At 45.3% G+C, this 24,513-nt stretch overlaps 1 protein-coding gene across 1 annotated transcript in view; it reads right to left on the bottom strand.

The window, feature by feature from the left end:
- Positions 1-2,307: 2,307 nt before the first annotated feature.
- Positions 2,308-24,513, bottom strand: part of EIF4E3 (eukaryotic translation initiation factor 4E family member 3) — a 129,316-nt gene continuing 107,110 nt past the window's right edge. The window contains exon 7 of the mRNA XM_078661369.1: positions 2,308-4,551. Within this exon, the coding sequence (XP_078517495.1) occupies positions 4,505-4,551 (47 nt within the window). The 3' untranslated portion in view covers positions 2,308-4,504. The remainder of the gene's footprint in view (positions 4,552-24,513) is intronic.

Here is a 24,513-nt window from a genome sequence, read left to right on the forward strand (position 1 = left end):
TCTCAAATCTCTCCCTTTCCCCACCTTCTCCTTCCTTACATCCTCCTTACCCTACCTTTGTCCCGAACACTTCCTTTCTCACTAAAACCCCCTGCATCAGATTCTTTCTGTAAATGTTGTCCCTTGACAAAAAAAATTGCATGCATACATCTGCCTGGATGCCATCTCTGACATTAACCCACCTCAACAGCATTCAGAATGACATGAACATCTACTTTGATAGACCATCTTCTCCAATAAAGATTATGTATGGCCTTTCTAGAGGATCTCAACTACTCACAACCTGTCTCTGGCTCTACACATACAGATGGCCACACCATGGCAGCAACCCTCATATCGGTCTGGATTAATCACAGTAACAGGATAATCCCAATGATCTGGAGCAACCACCACGTCATCTCCTTTGTCACGCTATTGCAATAACAACTCCTACAGCAACAGTCCTCAAGAAGTCCACCAACATAAAATGGAACAATCTCTTGGCACTCAACTTGCATTGGCAGCTAATCTCATCTCTCATCCAAATAACAAGCATAGCAGCTCTATTGTTAGACAGTCAGTGGTTTAATAGTTTTGTGGCTAGACCATCAAACAAAAATACATTGTCTCGACAAATAATTGAAGAAAAAAGAAAAACCACAGCTTTAAAAGCAATTTTAGCTCCCATTAAACATTCTTGGCTGTGATCGGCATGGGCACTATGATAGCCTGAAATACAGCCCCCTTTTGGTACAATTAATGCTGTTGAAGCACAAAAACAGTATACCATATGATTATCAAAGGAGCCCCCACAACATGGAATGGATACGCAAACCTGAAAAAGACTCACAAACTGTAGAATTTAAATGACAATACCCTTTGTGAAAATATTTAACACAACTGCTACAACTCAATAGAATTTTCAGAAGAGACGTAAGTGGAGAGGTGGAGTTGATAAGTACAATTTAAAAAGGTTTTTTATAAGTAAATGTTATCAAAATAGAAGGGTGTCAGTTTTGGACATACTAAAGGACTGCTTCTGCAGAAAGTACAGTAGGTTCTATAGACGGGCTTGGCAATCCCAATCTCCTTCCGCAGAGGTTAAATACCAACTATAAGCAAGAAGTGGATACTTCCAGACAGTAAATACTCTCATTTAGTATTTTCCATTTCAAGCACTGGCCTGCCCGATAGGTAAACACTCTCCTTCCTCCTTAAGGGACTGATAAACAACTGACACCTCTAACCCGGTAATCCCTTACATTCTCCCTCCTGCTCCCTCTTAAGCTGTGGGTAGTTTGCCTAAATTTAAATATATGGGTCAGATTTATGATAGACCTGGCTGTGGACACTGAATGGGTAGGCAGTCTGACTCTTGCCTGTACTAGTATCTATTGAACATTGCACTCTTCTTCAGAACTTAACCAGTCCCCGATTCCACTCTGTCAACCAACATACCAACTACTATCTTTTCAACCTCTTGTTCCTTCCGGTTGTCTTTTGCACCCAGTTTCTAATTTCCTTTACTCCTTACCTTTTGGTCAGGTGCCTAATGCCATCTACAAATAAAGAATGGTTTCTTTGTCCAGAGAGATATATTTTCTGGGAAGGAAACACCTCTTTTTCAATCAATCCCATTTTATCTTGTTTCCTCTCTCATGTTCTTTTTTCCATCTCTCCTGCCCGGTCCCATCCTCAGAAATGGGACAGGACTATGATGACTTAAAGAGCTATATGAATAACCAACTTAAACATCGTAGTACTTTTTTTTTCACTATAGAGCACAACTGAGGTGCTTTGATTTGCTCCCTCTCTGAACGCCTATTTCCTGGTCGCGCAACAACTTTCTTGGTCTCTCGTCCTCTCTTTCTGTCTTGGTCTCTCGTGCTCATCATCCCCATTCTGACCTGTTACCAATGATGCTGCTGTGAAAATAAATTATTCATAGGGGGCAATGTGGAGAAATATTCGGATTCTAGCGCCCTTTTTTTCCCCATGATCTTTGACCCTTACCCTTACCACACAGACCTTTCACACTTCCATTTTTGGTAGTTCAGTTCAATTAGTAGTATAATTTCGCTTTCTTAATGGGTGATTTGCGGATCTTCTCGAGTCTATGGAGAAGAGTTTGTCAAGCTGGCTATCGGAGTTCTTGCATTGAGCATTATAACGGAGTTTAAAAAAACAGAATGATAAATAATAATTCAGATTTCACATATGGTGTGATGGAATTTACTGAAATAGTGTACACAGCTTATAGGTGTTAAATGCACAAATGCTTTATTCAAAATAACTTAACTGGAACCTCAAAAACAATAAAGAAAACTGTTTTGGCATATATAGAATTTATTTAAATAAGACGTTCAAACTGAACACATTTCTAAACTAGTTTTACTCTTTATAACACACAAGGCACAAATCTGATAAAGATAAAAGTCAACCATATTCCATTGTAACATGACAGAAAACATTAGGTATGCTTGCATAAAATAAGATTTATATCTGTGATCTAGTTTTTAAGTAGTGATCATCAACAAAGGTTCAACTGATCCGGACATTTTGTGCATTTTCACAGAAACAGACCTGGCAAAGGCGGTCTGCAACACTTAAACCTCAGTAATGGATGGCTCTCCATTCCAAAATGTTTTCTTTCCAGAAATAACAAAACAGGAGTTTGTTTTAAAACAGGGCCCTGAAAATTACTGAAGCAAAGCATTCTTCACAAAATACCTTTCATGATTGAAGTGAAAAGCACACTTGGTTAATGTTTAAAGACAGCTGAAAATATAAACTATTTAAAAACGGACTCAATGTAAATGCTTGCCTTCCTGCTACAAATGAGTGGAAATCAGTGCAACCTCAATGTTTCCAAATGAAAGCACCAAAAGCCCTCTTTAGCATGTGATTTTGAGTAGAGATGTTCCTGTTTTGAATTCAATTAAATAATCCATGCAGGCTAGGGCTCCCAGAAACAAAACTATTCAGTCGGGTGCAAACATGAACAAGTGCTTCGCAGCATCTTTGAAAGGCAACTAAACCAATAATCTTTGGTACTAGAAGAATAAAACCTATGGACAGCTCCAAAAATAAGGACAAAATGCACTCAAAGTTTAACATTGTACACGTTCACAGTTCTACTGGAAATTTACTCAGACCCTTTCTGAAAGCAGCAGTTCTACCAAGATGTTCATCTTAAGTTTGGCAGCCCTAATAAAACAGGCACATAAATCTAATTTGCCAAAATGGAACCATGTTTAGATCCACTTCAACGAGGAACTGGCATTGCAGTTTTCCTGCTTCTAAACGTACAAGACTATGAATTATCTGTGCATCCCCGACACACTCCCTTACACTTTCTTCCTCAACAGAAACACCTTTCATAGAGTTCCACCCATGGTAGCAGCTCTTCCTTTAGCAGAGTCATTAACACACGTCTCCCTCTTACTTCAGGTCCTACTTTGAAGTATAGGGAAGAGTAACTGGAAGAAGTGAGCTGAAAACCCAGAAAAGGCTTCAAAAAAGTCATATTTACTGTAAGTTTCAGATTTTGGACTTATTCGCACATCTAGCCTTTTTTTTGGCCGCCTTGACATAGTCTAGTTATATTGGGTAGTTCTGCTGCTTGGACTTAAAATGACTCACATTGCTTAAGGTGCTTTCAGATCTAAATACTGCATATAGAAAAAAAAATAACTAAAATGTACAGATAGGCGTTCTACTAAAAACATGTAGAAAAAAAGTAGGGAAATCGTGATTGTGACATTTCAACTGAAATAGTTCAAATTAAATTGTCAAATACAGGGCCAAAAAAAAGTAATGTGCTAAAGGAAGAAAGTCCTCCAAGTTAAAAAGCATGAATGCTACGGGAGAAATGGCACAAGGAAGTCACCCACCATTATTTTCCCCTGAAGTGAAATTGGTCAATTTACAATCTTTAGCTTTACGTTAGTACCCGGCGATAATTTACAGTATGTGTGCTATTGTCAGTGCAATAAAAGATGGATTTAAAAAAATGCAGTGCATTTTTTTTCCTTTCCTGGGACCAAGGCAGTCACAGACAGCTTCTCAACATGATGGGAATGTTTAAAAAAAAATTTAAGTGTGTGTTTAACCAAACCATTACTCCTATATGTACAGCAAGTTTATAAAAAAGCAGCATTTCATGTTTGTGCATATTTGCATTTAGCTTTAAAGACAGTACAATTAACATAACATCTGGAAGGCTTATACCCGATTGAAACGTCATATACAAATGGACTAAAAGACATCGCAGCAACAAATAAATTGTCCAGATCATACAGAAAAGGGAAATTTGGAGGTCTAAAAAAATTGCTTTAGAAATATATATACAATATTTTTTACTTTGAGTACTAATTGCCCAAATATTTAATCAGAAGGTATTTAAAAAATATCTAAAAATGACAAGCATAGTGCTCCAGCCAAACGTTCATCAAGCACCCCTCCCTTCTGTGTAGAATTTGCTTAAGAAGATGGCAAAGTAAAGTTTATTCCTTGGAAGGTACAGTTAATGCCTTGAACGTCCACCTTCAAACGCATGGTGTTCTTCATGGGCTGCAAAAGACAAAACATTTCATAATTAAATTCAGTTTTTTCAAAGCAGAATACAAGGAACTCAAATTGTACATGGTTCACTTTCAAATGAAACTTTCAATGAAACGACTGTAAGGTGGGACACACGTCATATCCAGCAATAATAGTCCTCCAAGGTTAATCCTAGCTGTTGATCAGGGGTATCAAGCTCAGGTCCAGGAGAACTGAGTCAATGCTGTATTTTCCAGATAAATGGGCTCCATTTAGATTATCTGCAAGTACATTTACCTCGTCTAAACACACCTGAAACAAACATCGAAGTAGCTCAAAGCTTAACCTTAATCACACCCCAATTTCCCCCACCGACAAGCCACCACCTTTTAATGCCCTTGGCCACATGCGCACCAACACACATCTTAATATTTCATGTTGCGGAAATAAAATGTCAACTTAGTCTCATCACTGAAACCTGACTTGCCTTCACAATCCCTTACATCATCTTCCACTTCCACGTTCCAGGAACTCACAAACTTGAACTTCCTGCTGCTCATCACCTGAAAGGTTCCCTTACATGCTACAGAACCCACAGACAGAACCATTTACCAAACATTTAAACAAAATCTTCCTCCGAGATTGAAAGTCTCTAGAACCTAATCAACCAAGAAAATAAAAGGTCTTCGACCTCCTTCGAACACTAATTATCACACACCACACCTAAACTAACCCACATTAGCAGAACCATTCATCAACATACTCCTTTTGCCTTATGTCATTACGTATTTGCGGCTCTGGCCCCTTTGTACTAGGACTACTTCACCACACTAAACTCCCTGTCACACTAACTTGCATTAACTAAAAACACCATTACTAAGAACCTTCAAAGACTCTTCTCGTTACCACCAAAAACAGGGCATCATCCTGTAAACTAAGATTCAACCAGCATGAACACTAAGAGATAAAACGTTACCACTAAAGTCAAAAGGATGCCCCATGCCTCCACAAAATAAATCCTCTCTGTACTTTGGTAAGTCAATGTCGCTAAATGCAAATGATTCTACACTGATTAGACTTAAAGCAGTCTTTTCTGCTGAAATCACCCAATTCACTACAGTTAAAGTAACCTATTGCATGTGAACAAATCACAGAAGCCTCGAACGAAAGCATAGCAATTTTCACAGATATCAAACATTGTCATTCCTCTTCCAGACCCAGTCATTCCCAAGCCTAAACTTTACAGAGTGACTAGATCAGATTAAATATTGGTAACATACACCTTCAAACTACTTTTAAAGGTAGACTTCCGCCAACAACCCCAACACAACCTCTATTTTAAGAGCACTACATACAAAGGCTATACCTGTGACAATGTCCTTCAACGGAGGGGAGCTTGCACCATTGCCCAATATAGTCAAAAAATCCTTCACATATGTCAGGATAAATGTACCCAATCTCTTGTGCGGATATTGCATTCACTCAATTTTTTTTAACATCACTTTAACTGTCGACAGCACCAAATGAAATCAGTTTCAGCAACTTAAAACGGTATAGGTCATTGTTCACTTTCACAAAAAATAAAATGTTATGTTCCAGAATTGCACCACAGAACTGTGGAAGCCCAGGACAACTCACTCCTGGACTTCGGGGTCCACACTCAGTCTTCCCGGTGAAGTGCGTTCTACGCTCATGCTTGGCAAAATATATTCAATAACTAAGCTCCAGCTATAAGCCCTCCTCTTACCCGTTCTATAGATGATATTTAAAAATAGCACACAAACATACCTGCTCCATAATTTAACCACCTCTGGCAGACAAAAGCCAAGGAGTTACAACACCACCATGCCTTAAATCAACAAACACAAGAAACAGCCATTATATCAGCTTTGTCACACCATGCCCTGAAGATCTGGGGCAACAACCCTATCTCACTTGAAACAGTTTATAAACTCATCACTTGTAGGAGCACTTATTAGTCACCGATTAGGATCTACAAAGCTCCACCAGACTCGAGATATACAATGAAGCCCTAACCACTCATTTGCAGTCTCTAAAATATTGTACATGATTAAAATATATTCCCATTCCATACTAATTTCAGGTCTTCCATGTAAAGTACATAGCTTTGTTATCTGTTTAGATTTGCATTCCAGGACACCAATATACACTTAAACATATAACAACCTATCGGAAACGTTCATCAGTTCAAACTACATTTTAAAATACCCGACACTGAACCCAGATAGTTCCTTCATCATTGCAGCAATCTACTAAGCCGCAGGATAATAATGAACATTTCTGTAAGTAATGATAGACATTTCCCTACACCTGCAGACCTTCGTGCCATCAAGTTGTTGGTAGACAAAAAAGGATTACATTAAAAACAAACCAAGTCAACTTGACAATGCCCAGTAAACGTAGCAGAACATCCTTGACTCAAAAACATTGTTTAATTTACTAATCCATCTTCAGACTTAGTCGGTCCATTAATTGAGTACTTTGCACCGAATAGTTTTGCAGCCCATGGCGCCGTACTAGGAATGATTAAAACACACTTCTTTGTGATGATTAAAACGCAGAATGTAGAATCCATACACAACAGCAGAGCCATTCACTCACTGCAATTATCCATACCAAAGCAAGTGAGGAAAACAAATTAAAAACATCACCTTTCCCTTGAAAAACGGACCCTTCCAAGTGAGGAAACCAAAGCAGCGTCTCAAAGCCACCAATAAATGGTTCAACACTGAGCTAGGAAAACTGAAAAGGCAGTGTGATGGAGTTTAAAGAGCTCCTGCAAAACATCACTGAGAAGAATAAGGCACTGTGTTTGAGGCTCAGAAAGAAAGAGCCAAAGCCTACATACCTGAATATCTACTTTGGTATTCAAGTCAATGAAAAGAATCAACAATTTCCCCGCCATTGGGCTACAGTACAAGGCAACTAGCTCCCCATTGGGGGAAAAAAGTTTCAACAAAACCTTTTGTATACCTGTTGGGTGTCTAAATTCAATGATTTTTAAGCAACATGTTTATTGATTTTTCAGTTAAGAAAACACCATCGCTCAACACACTTAGTAAATAGTCATTCTACACATAGTTGCAAGTCTAATTTCAATGATGAATTTTCGGCCAAACACCTGGAAAGAGTAGTCACAGAACTACAAAAAATCTTGAATAAATTCACCTGCCCAAATGTTGTTGCACCTGTAGCGCAGAGGTAGGGTGCTCACGGCATAGTGGTACCTATTTGATAAACATGTCCAGACATCAAATCTGATTCTCCTTTCGCTGCTTTGAGTACAGAGACTGGTTATTAAAGAAGGTCTCCGCCTCCTCCCCAGCGCTACCTCTTTTCACCACTATTTTGTAAAAAACACTAAAAGAAGCTGCAGCAGTGAAGCAGAACAAATAAGGCAGTATTATCAGAGGTGGCCTAGCAGGTGTGTAGTGTAGTTCCTATATTCCCAATAGGCTCTGCGCATTGGAATAATATATCCAGATGTAGGACTTCTGTCTACTAGTCCTCTATCGAATATATTAAACTTAATTGTGAGTGCCAGCTAGCTCAGCGGTCACTAGAAACTCTTGAATGAACAAGGGATTAGTTTTTGACAACCGCATAAACATGACAACTTTGTTTCCCCTAGATCTTTAGAGTCGTGGAAACAATAGATAGATATTTTACTCAATCATTCGTGCATGCTTCGTTTCACCAGAGGTGCAGAGAAATAGAGAGACAGGCATTTTCAATAAAAAGTATTTATTGAACAGTCCTCTTTCTCATGCAGAAGAAATGAACTGCTACAATCGTAATACTGGCTGTAAAGTATAATGCGTACAGCAAGAAGAGTATTATAAAATAATACTGTAAAAGCATGGTATGGTTTCTAAGCCATAAAATACATACATGAATAAATAAAGACTAAAAGTACTCAACTGGTGCTTCTAAAATACGCATACCCCAATTTACCTAACCTAAGTCTAGTACGAGGGTAGAAGTAAGTGTGGTGTAGCAGAAGTTAAGTATTCTTTTGCCAAGAATCTATCCAAGATTTCTCTTAGGGTCTAATCAGCTCCGTACCTTGGTTTAGAATGAAGGTCATTCTCCGGACTCGATTTCCCAACACCCCGCAAGGGGAGCTTGGAAACACTGGAGTTGGATTTCTCTGCAAGAGAAAAGACAGCGTCTCATTCAGTGCGTCTGCTGGAGGGTCGGCTTCCTTCGGCACTTGCTGCAGCAGGATGCGTCGGGCAAGTAGATAGTCGAACTGCTCCAAACCACCGTGTGTTTGCTAGGGCAAGTGTGGGCATATTTATACCTTGAAGGTGCAGAGTTTGACGTAAAGGTGGACATAATAACGTCATCAAAGAGTCTTCGTTCTTTGAAAACTCCATGAGTTCTTGGACAAATCAAAAGGAAGGAGAGTATTGATCATGTTAATCTCCCCACACAGAGACCGGTCTAAATCTACCACAGAGAACATTTTGATAGACCACTGCCAGTCGATACTTTGTAAATTCTGGGGGCTGTGTTTCTGCAAGTCTTCTTCTGTATGTGTCACTATAATTTGCCATGCCAAATGGATGTACTGAGAGTATACTGGAGCCTCTAGACTGGAGCCACACCAGTACGAATGCTATTTTTCAGCAACCTTTGCTCCTTTTTGCTTGCTCTTTGCTCCTTATTGCTTGCTATGTGCGCTGCTGGAGTGGCAAGACGTGTGGTAATTTCCTTGCCATCGAAAAAGTAGTACGGGTTGGTATCTTACTTGATATGATGTACTGGTAGAAGAAAGTGGATTATTTTACAGTGCAGGCCGCTGCACAGGGTGTGTCCAGCATGCTTAAACTATGCTTACAACCACACTGAATGCTTGACTTGGAGACTCCTGCTTTACTTAACATTTTACTTAGACCTGTGGCCAATGTGCTGAAAAGGGTAGAGTTAGAAAACATTTTTAACACTACAGTTGAGACATACTGCAGGGCTCGGCAACTGATTTGCTGAGAGCAGCTTGGTTGTCCTACTGAGCTTATACATACAACTATGATGATGTCCAAGTAATCAAGATTCCCTGATGGGCTAAACCAGCACACTGCTAACTAAACTGAGTTTAGACAATCCGATATCCCAAACAGGTGATCAATGTGGGGATACAAGAGATAGGCTAGTGCACTCTACATTAAAAAAATAATACTGAGGCGCCTACGTAAAGAAGACAATATACAGTTCAAGCTGATAAACACTTTGGGAGGCAGGAAGAGGCTGAACACAGCACCACACTAGAGGGCACAGTTCAGAGAATTTCAACCATACTGCAGAAGTTGGAGGGTGCTCCCCCAGGTTCAGGCCGAGATCAAGGACCTCGAAGGTTGTTTAACCACATCACATTGACTGATTTACAGCTAAAACCTACATTGAGGAATCTGAAATCTAATCGGTTTGATATAGGTTTGCAGTCTGCATCATTATAGATTGCCTTGCTTGCTCCAAGACCTCAATTAGGCCAGATGCACAAGTTACTACTTGTGTAACGATATATCTGTAAGAGACATTAGTTAGTGATAGATTCCTTACCTTAGAATATCCCCAGGCGTCATACTGGATCCGGGAATTTTTGCGTAGCAGTACCCTTGCGCGTCGGTAGGCGGCTCCTGCGGCTCCGCGTCTGTCGTCGTCGGCGTGGATGCCGTGATGACGTCGGAGTACTTAGACGCCGCCTCCGCGTGCTGACGTCAGTTCTTAGACACAGCTTTTCCGCGCCAGAAGCGCTGAGCCATGTTAAAAACCAACACTGGTGCCATTGAAACTAGGGCCCTGAAAGGGGATAATCCTAACCCTAGATATCGGTTCGCAGAACGGGGAGGATGGGTGGGTCGGTAAGGAATCTATCACTAACTAATGTCTCTTACAGATATATCGTTACACAAGTAGTAACTTGTGCATCTGAAAGAGACACGTTAGTGATAGATTCCTTACCTTAGAATAGATACCCCAGCAATACCAACCCCGGTGGTGGGTCTGCGAACCAATAATCACACCAGAAAGTCCTGGAGGACAGAACGGCCAAAGAAGCCATCCCTCCGGACTTGGCTGTCCAGGCAGTAGTGTCTTGCAAACGTGTGCAGCGAGGCCCACGCAGCTGCCTGACAGATGTCTTGTAAGGGCACTCCCCGGCCCAGGGCAGTTGTAGTCGCCGTGGCTCGGGTGGAATGAGCCCGCAATCCAACAGGGGGCTCCTTTTTAGCCAAGGAGTAACATGCCTGGATACACAAGATGATCCACCGGGAGATGGTCCTCTTGTGCACCGCTTTCCCCTTCTTAGCGCCCACGTAACCAACAAAGAGTTGGTCATCCACCCGGAACTGGCGTGTGCGATCCAAGTAGAATGAGAGCGCACGTTTTGGGTCCAGACGGTGGAGCCGCTCTTCCTCTTTAGAAGGATGCGGTGGCGGGAAGAAGGTTGGCAAGGTGATAGACTGCCCGATGTGGAAGGCCGTGACAACCTTGGGCAGGAAAGATGGCCTAACGGCTAGGGCGCTCGACCTCGGACCTGGGGATCTGGGTTCGAGTCTCGGCAACGACGCCAAAACCTCCTGTGATTCTGGGCAAATCACTTAATCTCCCCGTGCCTAAAAATGAAAGTGTGTCCTCATGTAACGTAACTGGAAAAATATGTAAAGCGCTCCGATACCGGATTCGGTTCGGGTCTAGTTCGCGCTATATAAAACTCTGCAAAAAAAAAAAAAACACAACCTTGTCCGGATGGAAAGGAGGAGTACAAGAAAGGGCCTGGAGCTCACTCACTCTCCTGGCAGAGGTGATGGCAACCAGGAAAGCAGTCTTCAAAGTAAGAAGGCGGAGAGGACAGTTGTGAAGTGGCTCAAAGGGAGCGCACATCAGAAATGTAAGAACAAGGTTCAAGTCCCACTGAGGCATCACAAACGGAACAGGAGGGAACGTGTGTGTGATGCCCTTCAGAAAGCGATTTACAATAGGGGACTTGAACAAAGAAGGTTGATCAGGCAGCCTTAGAAAGGCTGAAAGGGCAGAAAGGTAGCCCTTGATAGTGCCCAGAGCATAGCCCTGCTGGGCAAGAGAAAGAAGGAAGAGAAGAACCTCAGAGAGAGGGGCAGCAAGAGGATCCACAGCCTTTGCTGTGCACCATGCCACAAATCTGTTCCACCTGCAGGCGTATACCGACTTCGTGGAGGGACGCCTGGCTGCCAGAATGACGTTACAGACTTCAGGAGGCAAGTCAAATGGCCTCAACTATCGCCGCTCAATCTCCAAGCATGGAGGTGGAGACTGGACAGGTTCGGGTGGAGGACCGTCCCCTGCTGCTGCGACAGAAGGTCCTCCTGAAGAGGCAGACGAACCGGGGGATCGACTGACATACTGAGTAGCTCTTGATACCAGTACCTTCGTGCCCAGTCCGGAGCCACAAGGATGACTTGTGCCCGGTCGCGCTTGATCTTCTTCAGCACTCTGGGCAGAAGTGGTATAGGCGGAAAGGCGTACAATAGACCGCAACTCCACTCGCGACGAAAAGCGTCTCCGAGCGAGTGCCGCCTTGGAAATTCCAACGCGCAGAACTGATGACATTGCGCGTTCTCTTCGGTGGCAAATAGATCTAACCAAGGCTCTCCCCATTGCTGAAAGAGGCCTTGCGCCACGTCCGAGTTCAGACGCCATTCGTGATCCATCATGCACCGACGGCAGAGCTCGTCCGCCCTGGCGTTCAGAGAACCTGCCAGGTGTTGAGCCACCAGGGTCACGCCCTGGTGTTTCAGCCATTGCCAGAGGCGCAGAGCCTCCTGGCAAAGGGTCCACGACCCCACCCCGCCCTGTTTGTTGCAGTACCACATGGCGGTGGTGTTGTCCGTGAACACCTGCACTACACTCCCCCGGACAGAGGGGAGGAATGCCTTCAGTGCTAGACGAATCGCCCGTAACTCCAACAGGTTGATGTGGAGCCGGGCCTCCGCCGGAGACCAGAGGCCTCTGATCTCCGCCTCTCCCATGTGGCCTCCCCAGCCCTGGAGGGACGCGTCCGTCACAACTACGTGCTCCGGTTGGGGTAGGGAGACCGATCTGCCGCTGACCCAATCGCGGTCCGTGAGCCACCACTGCAGCGGTCTCGTAGTGCCCTCCGAGATCAGGACGTGGTCGGACAGGTTGCCCTGATGCTGGGCCCACTGAAACTTCAGGTCCCACTGCAGAGCCCGCACCCGCCACCTGGCGTGATGCACCAGTAGGATGCAGGAGGACATCAGCCACAGAAGCCGCAGCGTCAACCTGACCGAGACCCGGGATAACGGTTTAAAGATGGGAATCAGAGCCCGAATATCCCGGACCCGCTGTTCGGGTGGATAAACCCGGAACCGCGCCGAGTCGAGAACCGCTCCGATGAAGAGGAGCTTCTGAGAGGGGCACAGGTGTGACTTTGGCACATTGATGGAGAACCCCAGCTGGTGCAGGAGATCTGCCGTAGTCTGGAGGTGGCTGACGACTGTCTGGGGCGAGCCCGCCTTCAACAACCAGTCGTCGAGGTAGGGGAAGACCGAAACCCCTAACCTGCGCAGATGAGCTGCGACCACCGCCGTCACCTTTGTGAACACCCTGTAAGGCCGAAGGGGAGCACGGTATACTGAAAGTGCTCGTGGCCAACCGTGAACCGTAGGTAGCGCCGGTGGGCCGGCAGGACGGGGACGTGGAAATAAGCGTCTTGCAAGTCCAACGCTACCATCCAGTCTCCTGGGTCCAGGGCAGCTAAGACCTGAGCCAGTGTCAGCATTTCTCTCCGGAGGAAGCCGTTCACGTTCCGTAGGTCCAAGATAGGGCGTAGACCCCCCTTTGCCCTTCTTGGGTAGCAGAAAGTAGTGGGAGTAGCAACCACACCCTACTTCTGGCCCAGGAACGCGCTCGATGGCCCCCTTGGTCAAGAGGGTCGTAACTTCCTCCTGCAGAAGTCGCAAATGATCCCCCGATACACGGTGGTTCTGCGGTGGCATGGCTGGAGGAGTCGCCTCGAAGGGGAGGGAGTAGCCCCTTCGGACGATCTGCAGCACCCACCTGTCCGACGTGACAGTGCGCCAGTGGAGGAGGTGATGGCGAACCCTGCCCCCCACTGGCGTCACATGGGCCTGAAAGCACGGACTAGGCGGGTTTTGAGGCGGATGCTGCGGGGTAAGGTGTGGACTGACCTCGCCGTTGTCCCCGACTGCCGCCACGGCGGTTTCCACGGCCGCCTCCGCAGGGTAGTACCCTGCGGAGCGTGGCTGGCAGCACGTGTGGGTACACCCCTTCCGTGGCCACGAAAGGAGTGAAAGGCAGCCGATTGCTGGCGCGGGGCCGAGAGGCCCAAGGACTTGGCCGTAGCCCTGGAGTCATTAAAGCGCTCAAGCGCATGGTCTGCCTTGTCGCCAAAAAGGCGACGGCCATCAAACGGCATGTCCATCAGTGAGTTTTGGACATCGGCCGAAAAGTTGGCGGATCTCAACCAGGCGTGGCGTCTGACCGCCACCGTCGTTGCCATCGCTCTACCTAGTGAGTCGGTGGTATCCAGTCCACACCGGATAGAATATCTGGTGCATCCCGGCCCTCCACAAGGGCTTGGCCGAGTTTGGCCCGTACCTCCAACGGACACTCTGGCAGCACTTCCGCAACCGTATCCCACAGAGAGTGGGTGTAGCGGCCCAAGAGGCATGCGGTGTTGGAAGACCGCCGTCCCAGACTAAGGGAGGAGAAGATCTTTTTACCGTACTGCTCGTACCGCTTGGATTCCCTGTCCGGCGGAGCCGACGGGAATGCGGTCTGGGAATTGGAGGCCTGGATGACCAGGCTCTCGGGGTGGGGTGGGTGGACAGGAAACATGGGTCGCCCGGGGCTGGGCTGTGGCGTCTGGCCACGTTCCTATCTACGGGCGAACCCGTAGCGGGCTTGGACTAAGTGCCCAAAAGAACGTCGGTTAAGGCCTCGATAAACGGCAGCAGAGGCTCGGCTGAGCAGGACTGCGGCTTAAGGACCTCGGTGAGGAGGTTAGCCCTCACGGCCGCGACGGGGAGCTCAAGGCCCAAGGCCTTGGACTCCCTCATCAACACCACACTATAGGTTGCCCCCTCCTCCGTAGCCACGGTAGGAGGTGAGACAAAGCCAGTGTCAGGCGAAGTGTCTATACCACTGGCCTCCCCAGGTTCACCTGCCCAGTCCTCTTGAAACTGGCATTCACGTGCCAGAGGGTCCTCAGACCCCCCCAATCTTCCTCATCACCCATCTCCTGGTACTCAGGGTTAGCAAAGGATGGGGCCGGTTCATGGAAAGTGAACTCTCCGAACAGCGTCTGAAGCGGCGCCCAGCGGCGCCGCTCCGGCGCCGGAACCGGGTAGAGGGAGGCATCGGGGACAGCGCCGCCCGAGGACGGCGCCGGGGGTGACACCTGAGGGGTCGGCGCCGGGGAGGTCGTTAAATCCACCAGCGACGACCCGGATACGGATCCAGCGGGGCCCTGCGGCGCCGGGCCCGAAGGCGGCGCGGAGCCGAAGCACCCGACGGCGCCGGGCTCGAAGGCGCCGGCGGAGCTGAAGCACCCGACGGCGTCGGGACCGAAGCTCCCGACCCGCTAGGACCCCCAGATGGGTCCGCTGGGCCCGAAGGCGCCGCGGATCCCGTCGGAGGAGAGAGGGACCTCATGGCCATGAGGAACCGCTTGATCTCCTCCGGCGCCGCGTTAGGCCCAGGGACCGGAGGGTATGAGGCCGGACGCGGCACCTGCGACTCAGACAGAGCCGCGTGGGCGGTGCCACCTGAACCCCCCGGACGCGTCGCGAGAGCGTCGGGGGGGGAGTCGGAAGAGCGATGACGTCTCTTCGACTTCTTGTGCTTACCTGACGACTTCGACCCGGAGGAGTGATGTCAACTCCCGGAGCTCCGATGGCTCTTCTCCCGCGACCGGTCCCTCGACCTCCGTCCGGACCGGGACCTCTCTTGGCGCGGGGCTGACTGCCGGAGTTCGAGTCGCTTACCGGACCGCTCCCGTCTAGCCTTCTAAGTTAGGGCCCAGCAGTCGGAACAGGTCTCGTCATCGTGGTCGACGCCGAGACAGTGGAGACACCGACGGTGAGGGTCCGTGACCGACATCAGCCGGTCGCAATCCTCACAGGGCTTAAAACCAGGCATCCCTACCGGCACCGTTCGGAGTCGAAGACTTCGAAAAAGGATGATCAAAAGATCAAAAAGTTTTAGTCAAAAAGTGACTAAGGTGCCACTTTTTCCGGATCTGTGCTGCTGGCGCGGAAAAAAGAAGAACTGACGTCAGCACACGGAGGCGGCGTCTAAGTACTCCGACGACGTCATCACGGCGCCGACGACGGATGCGGAGCCGCAGACGACGCCTACCGACGCGCAAGGGTACTGCTACTCAAACATTTCCGGATCCAGTCTGACGCCTGGGGATATTCTAAGGTAAGGAATCTATCACTAACGTGTCTCTTTCAGATATTTTAACACAAAATTGCAAATCAGAGAGTGCTCAATATTAGTACGACTAACAGTTAAACTAGCAGGGCTGCTGGCAGTGCACTAAATGTAAAATATTCCAAGTTTTCATGTCTTGGGTTGTGTTCACGGTTAAACAGTAACCGAGATAAAGAAATAGCCCAGGAAAAATAAAGTAAACTATTCAGCAGTATTCCAGGCAAATATGTATATGAAATAGAACCCCACAATTCACTTTGTTGCCTGTTGCAGAATTTGAAAGGATTATCAGCAACTGTTGTCTACACAGGCAAAAAAGACACACTGATAAAACAGACAAAATGTTTACTTACATTGGTTTTGTATGGGGATATGGTTTTTCTATTGCACATTTGTTGCCACTTATTTGAAAGCTTTCTAATACGGTTTCGTTATGGATTATTCACTTTTTGTAGATGTTCTGAAACTGATGGAGCGCGAGCAGTTTGCTGGGTGGTTTAGATTAAAAAAAAATCTTTATTATTTTTTATTAAACGTTATATATAGTAACTGACCGAGTTGGAGTCTGCTCTTAGGTATCACACAATTGACGATGATGTACACCACTTCTGCTATCATTTAAAGTATGGGAGAGGGGTTGGGGGGCTGTGGGTGCCTCTTTAATAGTTAGGTGGTTTTCATTACCTATGCAGTGCGTTCTCTACTGTGCAACACTGCAGGTTAAAGTGGAAATGAAAGATATTCTGAAGATGGCAATTATGACACTTCAAGTAGTGATCTTTATTGCTGAGAGCTGTTGCGGGCCACGCTGTTCAGTTTCAAATGCAGTTCAGTATAAAAGCCAATTTAAAAAGTAAGTAGTAGTTGGGAAACCAAATAATTGGTAAAGGAAATTAAAAGATCGGAAAGCAGATTAACTGAAGAGCCATAATTGTATGTAAACTAATCTTTTAAATTGCACTCTGTCCACATAAAAACAAACAGAAGTAGAAATGGAGCCATTTCTCTTCGAACAGCGCAAACAGCTGAGATGCACAGGGACTCCAGCAGTGGTCAAGGGTGCTTCAGACCAGCCAAACACTATTGGAGATACAACAGCGATCCTCATGGAACTCAAGGCCAGTCCATTGACAGTAAAATTGACGAGGTCACATCTCGCCTGGGTTATCTTACAGAATGTATAGACCGTCACAGCGTAAGGGTTGAGGATGCAGATTTTCAATTTGGAGAATGACTCAGTTCCTCGGTAAAGCGGTTGCAAATAGCCAAACATATGAATACTACTGCTGCAAAAAACGAAGAGTTGGAGACGCGCTCCTGGGTAATAGTATATCAATTGTGGGAGTGATCAAATCCACAAATATGGACAGCCTGGGCACAATACCTCAGGTGCCGATGGAGAAAGAGCCCATTACAACATCAAGGTGCTACCAAAGCAATTTATCCGGATTTCACTACAGCAGTACATGAGACTAGATGTAAATATGCAGATGTCAAATGAGCCCTTCACTCTGGAAGAATAAAATATGCAATGTTATACACTGCAAAACTTAATACCGACTCAGACAGGAAAATGGCAGCGTTAAAATTCTCTAAAAAGCATGGCAATGATATAAAGACACTATCAATGACTGAGCATTCCTCCAGTTCCATCAATAGTGGGGAATCGCTGGAATACGCCCAATTATACAAAATAGGACATCTCAGAATATCTGCATTTCTCCACTAGCAAATATTGTTTCTAAAGCGGACTATTAGCAGGCTCCTCCGGCCCGATTTAGTGCATCCATCAAGTTGGATGCCTAGCTTACTAGCTCAAATAATGTGGACGAGGTCCGTTTTTATGTGTATGTTGGGTATACCGCCCTTTCTTTAGAGCCATATATTATGATGCAATAGGCAAGGAAGCTTGTTGGCACACAATGCCCTCAGGCGTGTACCACCATAAGCAGATTATATTCCATTTTTCCAGGTACCATCCAATAACATCCCTACCCTAATAATGGTGATAAAATTTGGCAGATGTTCTTGTAAAACCTTTAACTGGGACAAGTTGGAATACTCTCTATTACAAAGACAACAGCAAAGATTACTCTCAGGTACTCTATTCATCGGATGGGCAGCTAGTTGCATATTTAGGAGTGGTTCTATGCAGATACACCAGATCCATGATACAGGCGAATTATGGTCCAGTTTGACACTTGGATTAAATTGCTCCTATCTACCAATGGCTGAGTGGCACTTTTAAAAATGGTAGCCCTCCCTGAGATCTTGTATCACTTTCCAATATACCTTGCCTTCTAAACTCGAGCAGGTTTCCGTCCCGAAGAACACCTTTCACCACATTGATTTGGGGAAACCAACAATCCCCTGTTTGCTGGAGGTCAAAACGCTTCCATACAAGAAAGAGGGTTCGGAGGTACCGGATCTAGAAATTTCTTTTTTAGTGGCACAGTGCCGTGTTGTAAGGTATTGGTACCACCCGGATGCCAAATTACCCTTTTTTGTTCCTGAGAGGTAACAAACTGAGGACACCCCACTGACCTCCCTCTTACCAAGAAGTTTGCGGAGACCCAGAATGGAAATAGTCACAGTGATCTCTACTAGCTGGACTTGGACAGCTGTTTACAGAAGGACCAGGGACTAATTTTTAGGTCTCTCCTACGCAGCGCGCATGTGCTGCATAGGCAAAAAAGACCTTTAGTTGACGCTTTGGCTTTTCAGCCAAAAACGTGCATGCGTTCCATTGCCTTCAATGGCAACGCGTGCGGCGATTCCCTTGCGAAGCGAGCGGCGCCATATGGTAGCAATTATCGCTCCCACAAGTGAATCTCGCAGGCCCCCCTGCTGCCGCGTGAGGCGCTCGCGCGCTTGTTATAGGACTTGTGCCCTGGGTGAAGTGTTCGGGTTGAGAGTTGGGGGCAGCTGGTGAAGTGTGTCCTGGCAGCTGGTTGTTCGAGGCACTTCGCTGAATAAACATGAATTAGAGAGCCAGCTTGTCTCTGCTCTGCACCGTATTTTCATTCGTGCCTTGAGAACTTTCCACCTTTCTATTCCTTCGCTAGGAGCTCCTGTAAGCAGAAGCGGTTGATGTTTATCTTTTAATTTGAAACGTGCTTCTGGGAGGTTGCATCCCCAAGGCATGATCCGGTGGATGTTGTTCCCTTTATTTTCTTCACTCGCAGAATCGTTCAGATGTATCTTAATGAAAGCTCCAAAAACCCAGTCAGTCCAGGGTCCAGAGTTACCAGTCCCGCTGCCACGGGCAGTGAGGTTCGCTGACCCTTTCATCTTGGTTAGGTGACTGGATCGAGGACTGATTATTATGTGGTATTTCTGGGGCAGTGTTCACCAGTTGCTTGTCCTCATGGCGCTTATGCAGAGCTTGGCCTGCTTGCCTTTAAAAAGGCTCATGGCTGCAGCTCACGTCACCAACTTCCACTTGCCCACTTTGGCATCATTCTATGCTTTCAGAAGCGTCTCTGCCTTATGCAAGTTCTTCTAATATGAACTGCCGAGCCTTCTCGATTCACCTAGTTTTTGTGGTGTCTGCCGGCTCCGTACCGCGCTGCCCCTCTGTGTTGGTGATGAGAAGCAGCCTTTATGATTTAGCCCAGCAGCCCCCTACCCCAACAGGGCCACCTATAGCACACCACCACGGTTGATCCTGGCCTCTTCCTTCTGCTTCTAGCAAAATAGAAACCATGAAACATAACACAGGAGCTGCAGGAGATTAGAACCAGCAGCTAATTACAGTTGTAGCTTGTGCTTTTATATCCAACGCATCCTCCTCCGTCCCACTGCTAGGCAGAGACCCCAAGACAACATAAAAGCATCCTTCCCTCGCATCACTCACACACAACACCAAAAGACGCCCAACAAAGGATCGCAACAAATACAGTTTTTGCCAACCAAGCTACCCCACGGTGTGCTGATACCCGTCAAAGACAGTGGCTTTGCATCCCAACATTTTTTTTGAACCATCTGTTGATTGGGTTTAATTTTACTGCAATACAAGTACAGTAGCATACATATTACATAATGCAGAGGAGAACAGTATAAACAGTATTATTTCTGTGCAATTACTGGCCAGCGAGAAGTCACATCGATTAGATGCCATGTCTGGCGTATGTCACTATACCTTTCAATGCTATGGCTGAGTAACAATTTATTTGGAAAAACGATGAAGTCTTATAGTACAAAAACAAAGGGGGGAAGAAAAAGAACAACTTCTGAGCATTTTACTATAATGACATCTCTAGCTAATGCAGAGCTTCTCTGCTACACTGTTATCCTTAAGTCACCCATGGCTTTACGCCAAAAGTGTGGCGTCTTGGAAAGTGCTCCTTATGGCCTGTAGAGGTTCCAGGTTGTACCCTATGTTTCGTGTGCAGTGTAGGAAATAGTTCGGAATGTTTGTGGATAGAGTGGTGCGCTACAATTGGAGTAAGCAGATCGAAAATTGGGAGCGCATTCGCGTGAGAAGTGTTTGAACTAACCCTACTGGATCCCTCCTACCACAGCTCTGTTAAGCCGATATCACCTGAAGTGAAGCCCCACCTCTTGTGACTGAGGAGCCTGGGCTATCCCCCAGACTGATTGTTCACCATGAGGACCTTCTGGCTGCATACTCCCCCCGGCACAAGATCTCAATCAGGGGGATGAGCTGCAACGTCCGCATCTCCCTCCAGTGTCCCGTGTAATTCCTGCAGCATGGTGTCCCAGTGTGGTGGTAATGGGATTTTGCAGAGCCCCCAAATATCTTCTATGCGGAGCGCAGAGGCTTCTGCTCTAGCCCAAACCATTAGAGTGACTCAATGCCACTATTGATGGAAGCTCTGGCCTTTTCCACCGCTTTGTTATCATGCGTTTTGCAGTCATCATGCCCAGATCTAGGAAGCGAGATGTTGCCCTTAATTTCTTGCGCCTAGCCAAGGCTTTAAGTGGGATGAAAAAACTGTGGGGTCTCTCAAAGGGGCATGGTCAATGCAATTAAAGGTGTGGCTTAAAACCACATATGCTAAAAATCTCTGCTCAGCATAGTGTGACATCCGACTTGTATTTTGCGGTTTCGGTCATTGCATCAAGATATATATTACAAGTAACATCATACCTACAACAAGGCAGGACTATTGGCTTTGCCAATGGTTATTAGTTGCATGAGACGAATAAGCAGCAACTATAACTTGTACATAATATTGAAAACGCTTCCACTTAACGCCCTTCTGACACCACCACGATGTTGCTGGTCCTGAGTTTCAAAAAGAGAAGGGAAATCCAGAGAGAAAATGACTCTTTAAAGGATTTCCCTTCTCCTACAACGTTAAACTGGCATGACCTCATGAAGTAACTTCTCCACTAGTGAGAAGTGAACAGTGTGAGCACACTCACATCGGTGTGCAACCCTCACCTGGCATGAAGTCATGCCGTAACTTTCTCCACTAGTGAGAAGTAAGCAGTGTGAGCAGGTGCACATCGATGTGCCTGCGGTCACTGCAGTCCGAAAACAAGCATTGGCATAGCCAATAGGTCTCGCCTTTGGGACCTTGAAAGTAAAAAAAAAAAATGAAGTATAAGACTTCACGTTTGCATTTACTTCGTATTTAGGATACAGTAAACGTGAAGTCTTACACTTCAGATTTTTGTTTTTTACTTACACGGTCCCAAAGGCGAGACCTATTGGCTATGCCAATGCTTGTTATACTTTCCGCGACCCTTCCTAGCGCAAAATCAGATTTGCATGCTCACCAAATAACATGGAGTGATGTAAACGTTATCTGCAGCCGTACTCACCAAGTTACTCCATCTCTAAATAGAGGGTATAGTCTCTATTAAGCAATATAACTGTACATGCAAAACTACACCCCTGGATGTGTTTACTTGCATTAGGTTGAGAGACACAATCAGTGAGGTGATACAGGGATTCCCTTAGGAACCACCAGAGCTCATACCAGTGATTCAAATAATCTGATCTAATGACTGAGATGGGTATCTAGGCTATACAAGGCGATATCTATTTAAAAAGAGACCAGCTCTAATAATAGTAGACATGCCTGGGAGTTAGACATAAGTTCTAACATCAGAGATGCTAAATGGTGTAATTGCTTTTCTCAGACGAAAATTATTCTATGAACTTTAAAAAATAAGCTGCTTCACTGCACGTTTTAGAGAGCTTATTTTACCCGGAATACACAGCAAACGATAGATCTGCCATAACTTTATATTTTCCCATGATGTCATGAAGAGTTAATGCATCTCTCTGGGTCGTGAAAACCCTCCCATCCTTGACTTGTGTCAAGAAACTTTCCACTATTTCTACCATAACTGACAAAAGAGTGGAACTGAGGCTAGATATAGGTCTACTGGGTTATGTTAAACTAATTCCACTTGATGATACATCTTTTACAACACTTGTGCTATTATTGGCTAAGCACAGTTGCCATTCGCAGAGGCCCCATGGATAGCAGCTACTTGCTTTGCAGCAATGGAACATGTAATACTAGCCTAGATTTTACCACGTGTTTGTGCAAGTATGTTTGCAAGATGTGCCTTATGGGAAGATCGACATGTTCTGCACGGTTTCCAGTGGACAACTTTAGATATATGCTAGTACTGATTGCCATTGTTTGTGCTACAAAATGTAAAAATAGAAAAAAAATTGAGCTATTTCTTGAGTAAACCATTCACATCCGAATTTACTCTTGACAAAGGACTGGTTTAAAGTGTTTTTTTTTTATTCAACCTAAGCACCTTTGCTTGGAAAAGCTTGACTAACAACATAAATGGAACATTTTGAGAAACAGGAACCCATTTCCCTGCAAGTTATTGAAAAGGTTCTCATTAAAACTGAAGTTTTGATGAGGTTAAAGAGGCTGTAAAAATGGGCAAAAATCAATCAATACTAAAAAAGGAAAGAAAGAAAATTATAGGGAAAACGAAATCAGATGCACAGACTTACAAAGTTTAATTATCTCTGCTCATCTCTGGCCATTTCCTATTCTCTATCAAGTCATTTACGGTGGTGTCCTATGGTCGATTATCGGCAAAAAGGAGATGGGTTAACATGTTCTTACCCTTAGGAGCCAATATATTTATAGCTCAACTATACTAAAGAGGGCTGGTCAATAGAGATCATTTCAAGAATTGTTTTCTCATAAATATTTAGAGAGTTCTTATGGCTGTCATAGAGAGGCCTTTGGCAGCCAGTTAGTCAGGAGCTGGCATAGACACAGAATTTCAGTATTTAAAATCGATGGTGGAATGAAGAAACTGGTAGTCAGACTGCTTGCAATTATCTAGCTTGTTTTTTTAGTATAAAAAAGGATTTAACAAATCAGTATATTATTGTCCAATATAACCCAGGGGCTAAAAGTATCTTCAAAGTTGGTTTCTTATTCTCTAGGGGCCAGATGTAGGTAGGCTTTTACCGGGTGGTAACGGCCGAATTCGGCCGTTACCACCCGGTAAAAGCAATTTGACATGTAGGTCCCTGTAATTTACAGACTCGGTAAATTTACCGGTAGGTAAATTTACCGAGTATGTAAAATACCGAGTCGGTATCATTACTGATTCCGGACAATTGGTATGTAGGTGGGACTCTTCTGAGTCCCACAAGCAGTACCACATCGGTATTTTACCATCAAATACTACTTGATGGTAAAATACCGTTTCTGGTGTGCATGCACATGTGTGCATGCACACCTATGCCATATGACAGGCAGACCTGCCCTTAGGGCAGGTATGCCTGCCACATGGCACCCGAGCCTCTTTTGGGGGTGCCAGAGGGTGTCAAAGTGACACCCCCTGCACCCTTGTGACAGTCGGTATTTTCCGATGTGGTAAATACCGACCGGTATATGCCCAATCAATCCTATGGGCTTCAAAGCCCATAGGAATGCATGGGCATTAACTGGTCGGTATTTACCACATCGGAAATTACCGACTGTTTCCGATTCGGTAATTGCACATCTGCAATTACCTACATCTCGGTATTTTTATTTTCCGACCTCTTAAATACCGAGTCGGTGTGACTTGGTATTTAAGAGGTCGGTAAATAAAAATTACCTACATCTGGCCCCAGGTCTCTGAAGGCTCCACAGAATGGAATTAGTCACAAAACAATGACCGTGTGTATGGCAGTTGGGCCACTCATCTAAAATAGCCTATGCCGAAAAGACAATCTGAAAGAATTCTTAAAGGAAGACTTGTACACCTTTGTTCATGCTGTTCATATTTGTATTCATCGTTCACTAATGGAAAGCCTTTATTAATCGGGTGAGCACTTAAAGGCTTTCACTACTGCTACTGAGAGTGGTTCCAGCATAAAAATGTGTACAGACGTTTGCGAAGCTTAACAATTTGAAGCAACCTACAATGCTCACACAATAACTGCAGAACATTGAAAGCAAGATTGTCGATGTTTTGCTTTCAACATAAAATATATACAAAAAATATAATAACTAGAAATAAATCTTTTGGGGGCGTGGCTAGGCGCCGATGTGCGAGGAAGCG

Source organism: Lissotriton helveticus, chromosome 9 (assembly GCF_964261635.1).
Source record: "Lissotriton helveticus chromosome 9, aLisHel1.1, whole genome shotgun sequence".
NCBI classification, from domain to species: Eukaryota; Metazoa; Chordata; class Amphibia; order Caudata; family Salamandridae; genus Lissotriton; species Lissotriton helveticus.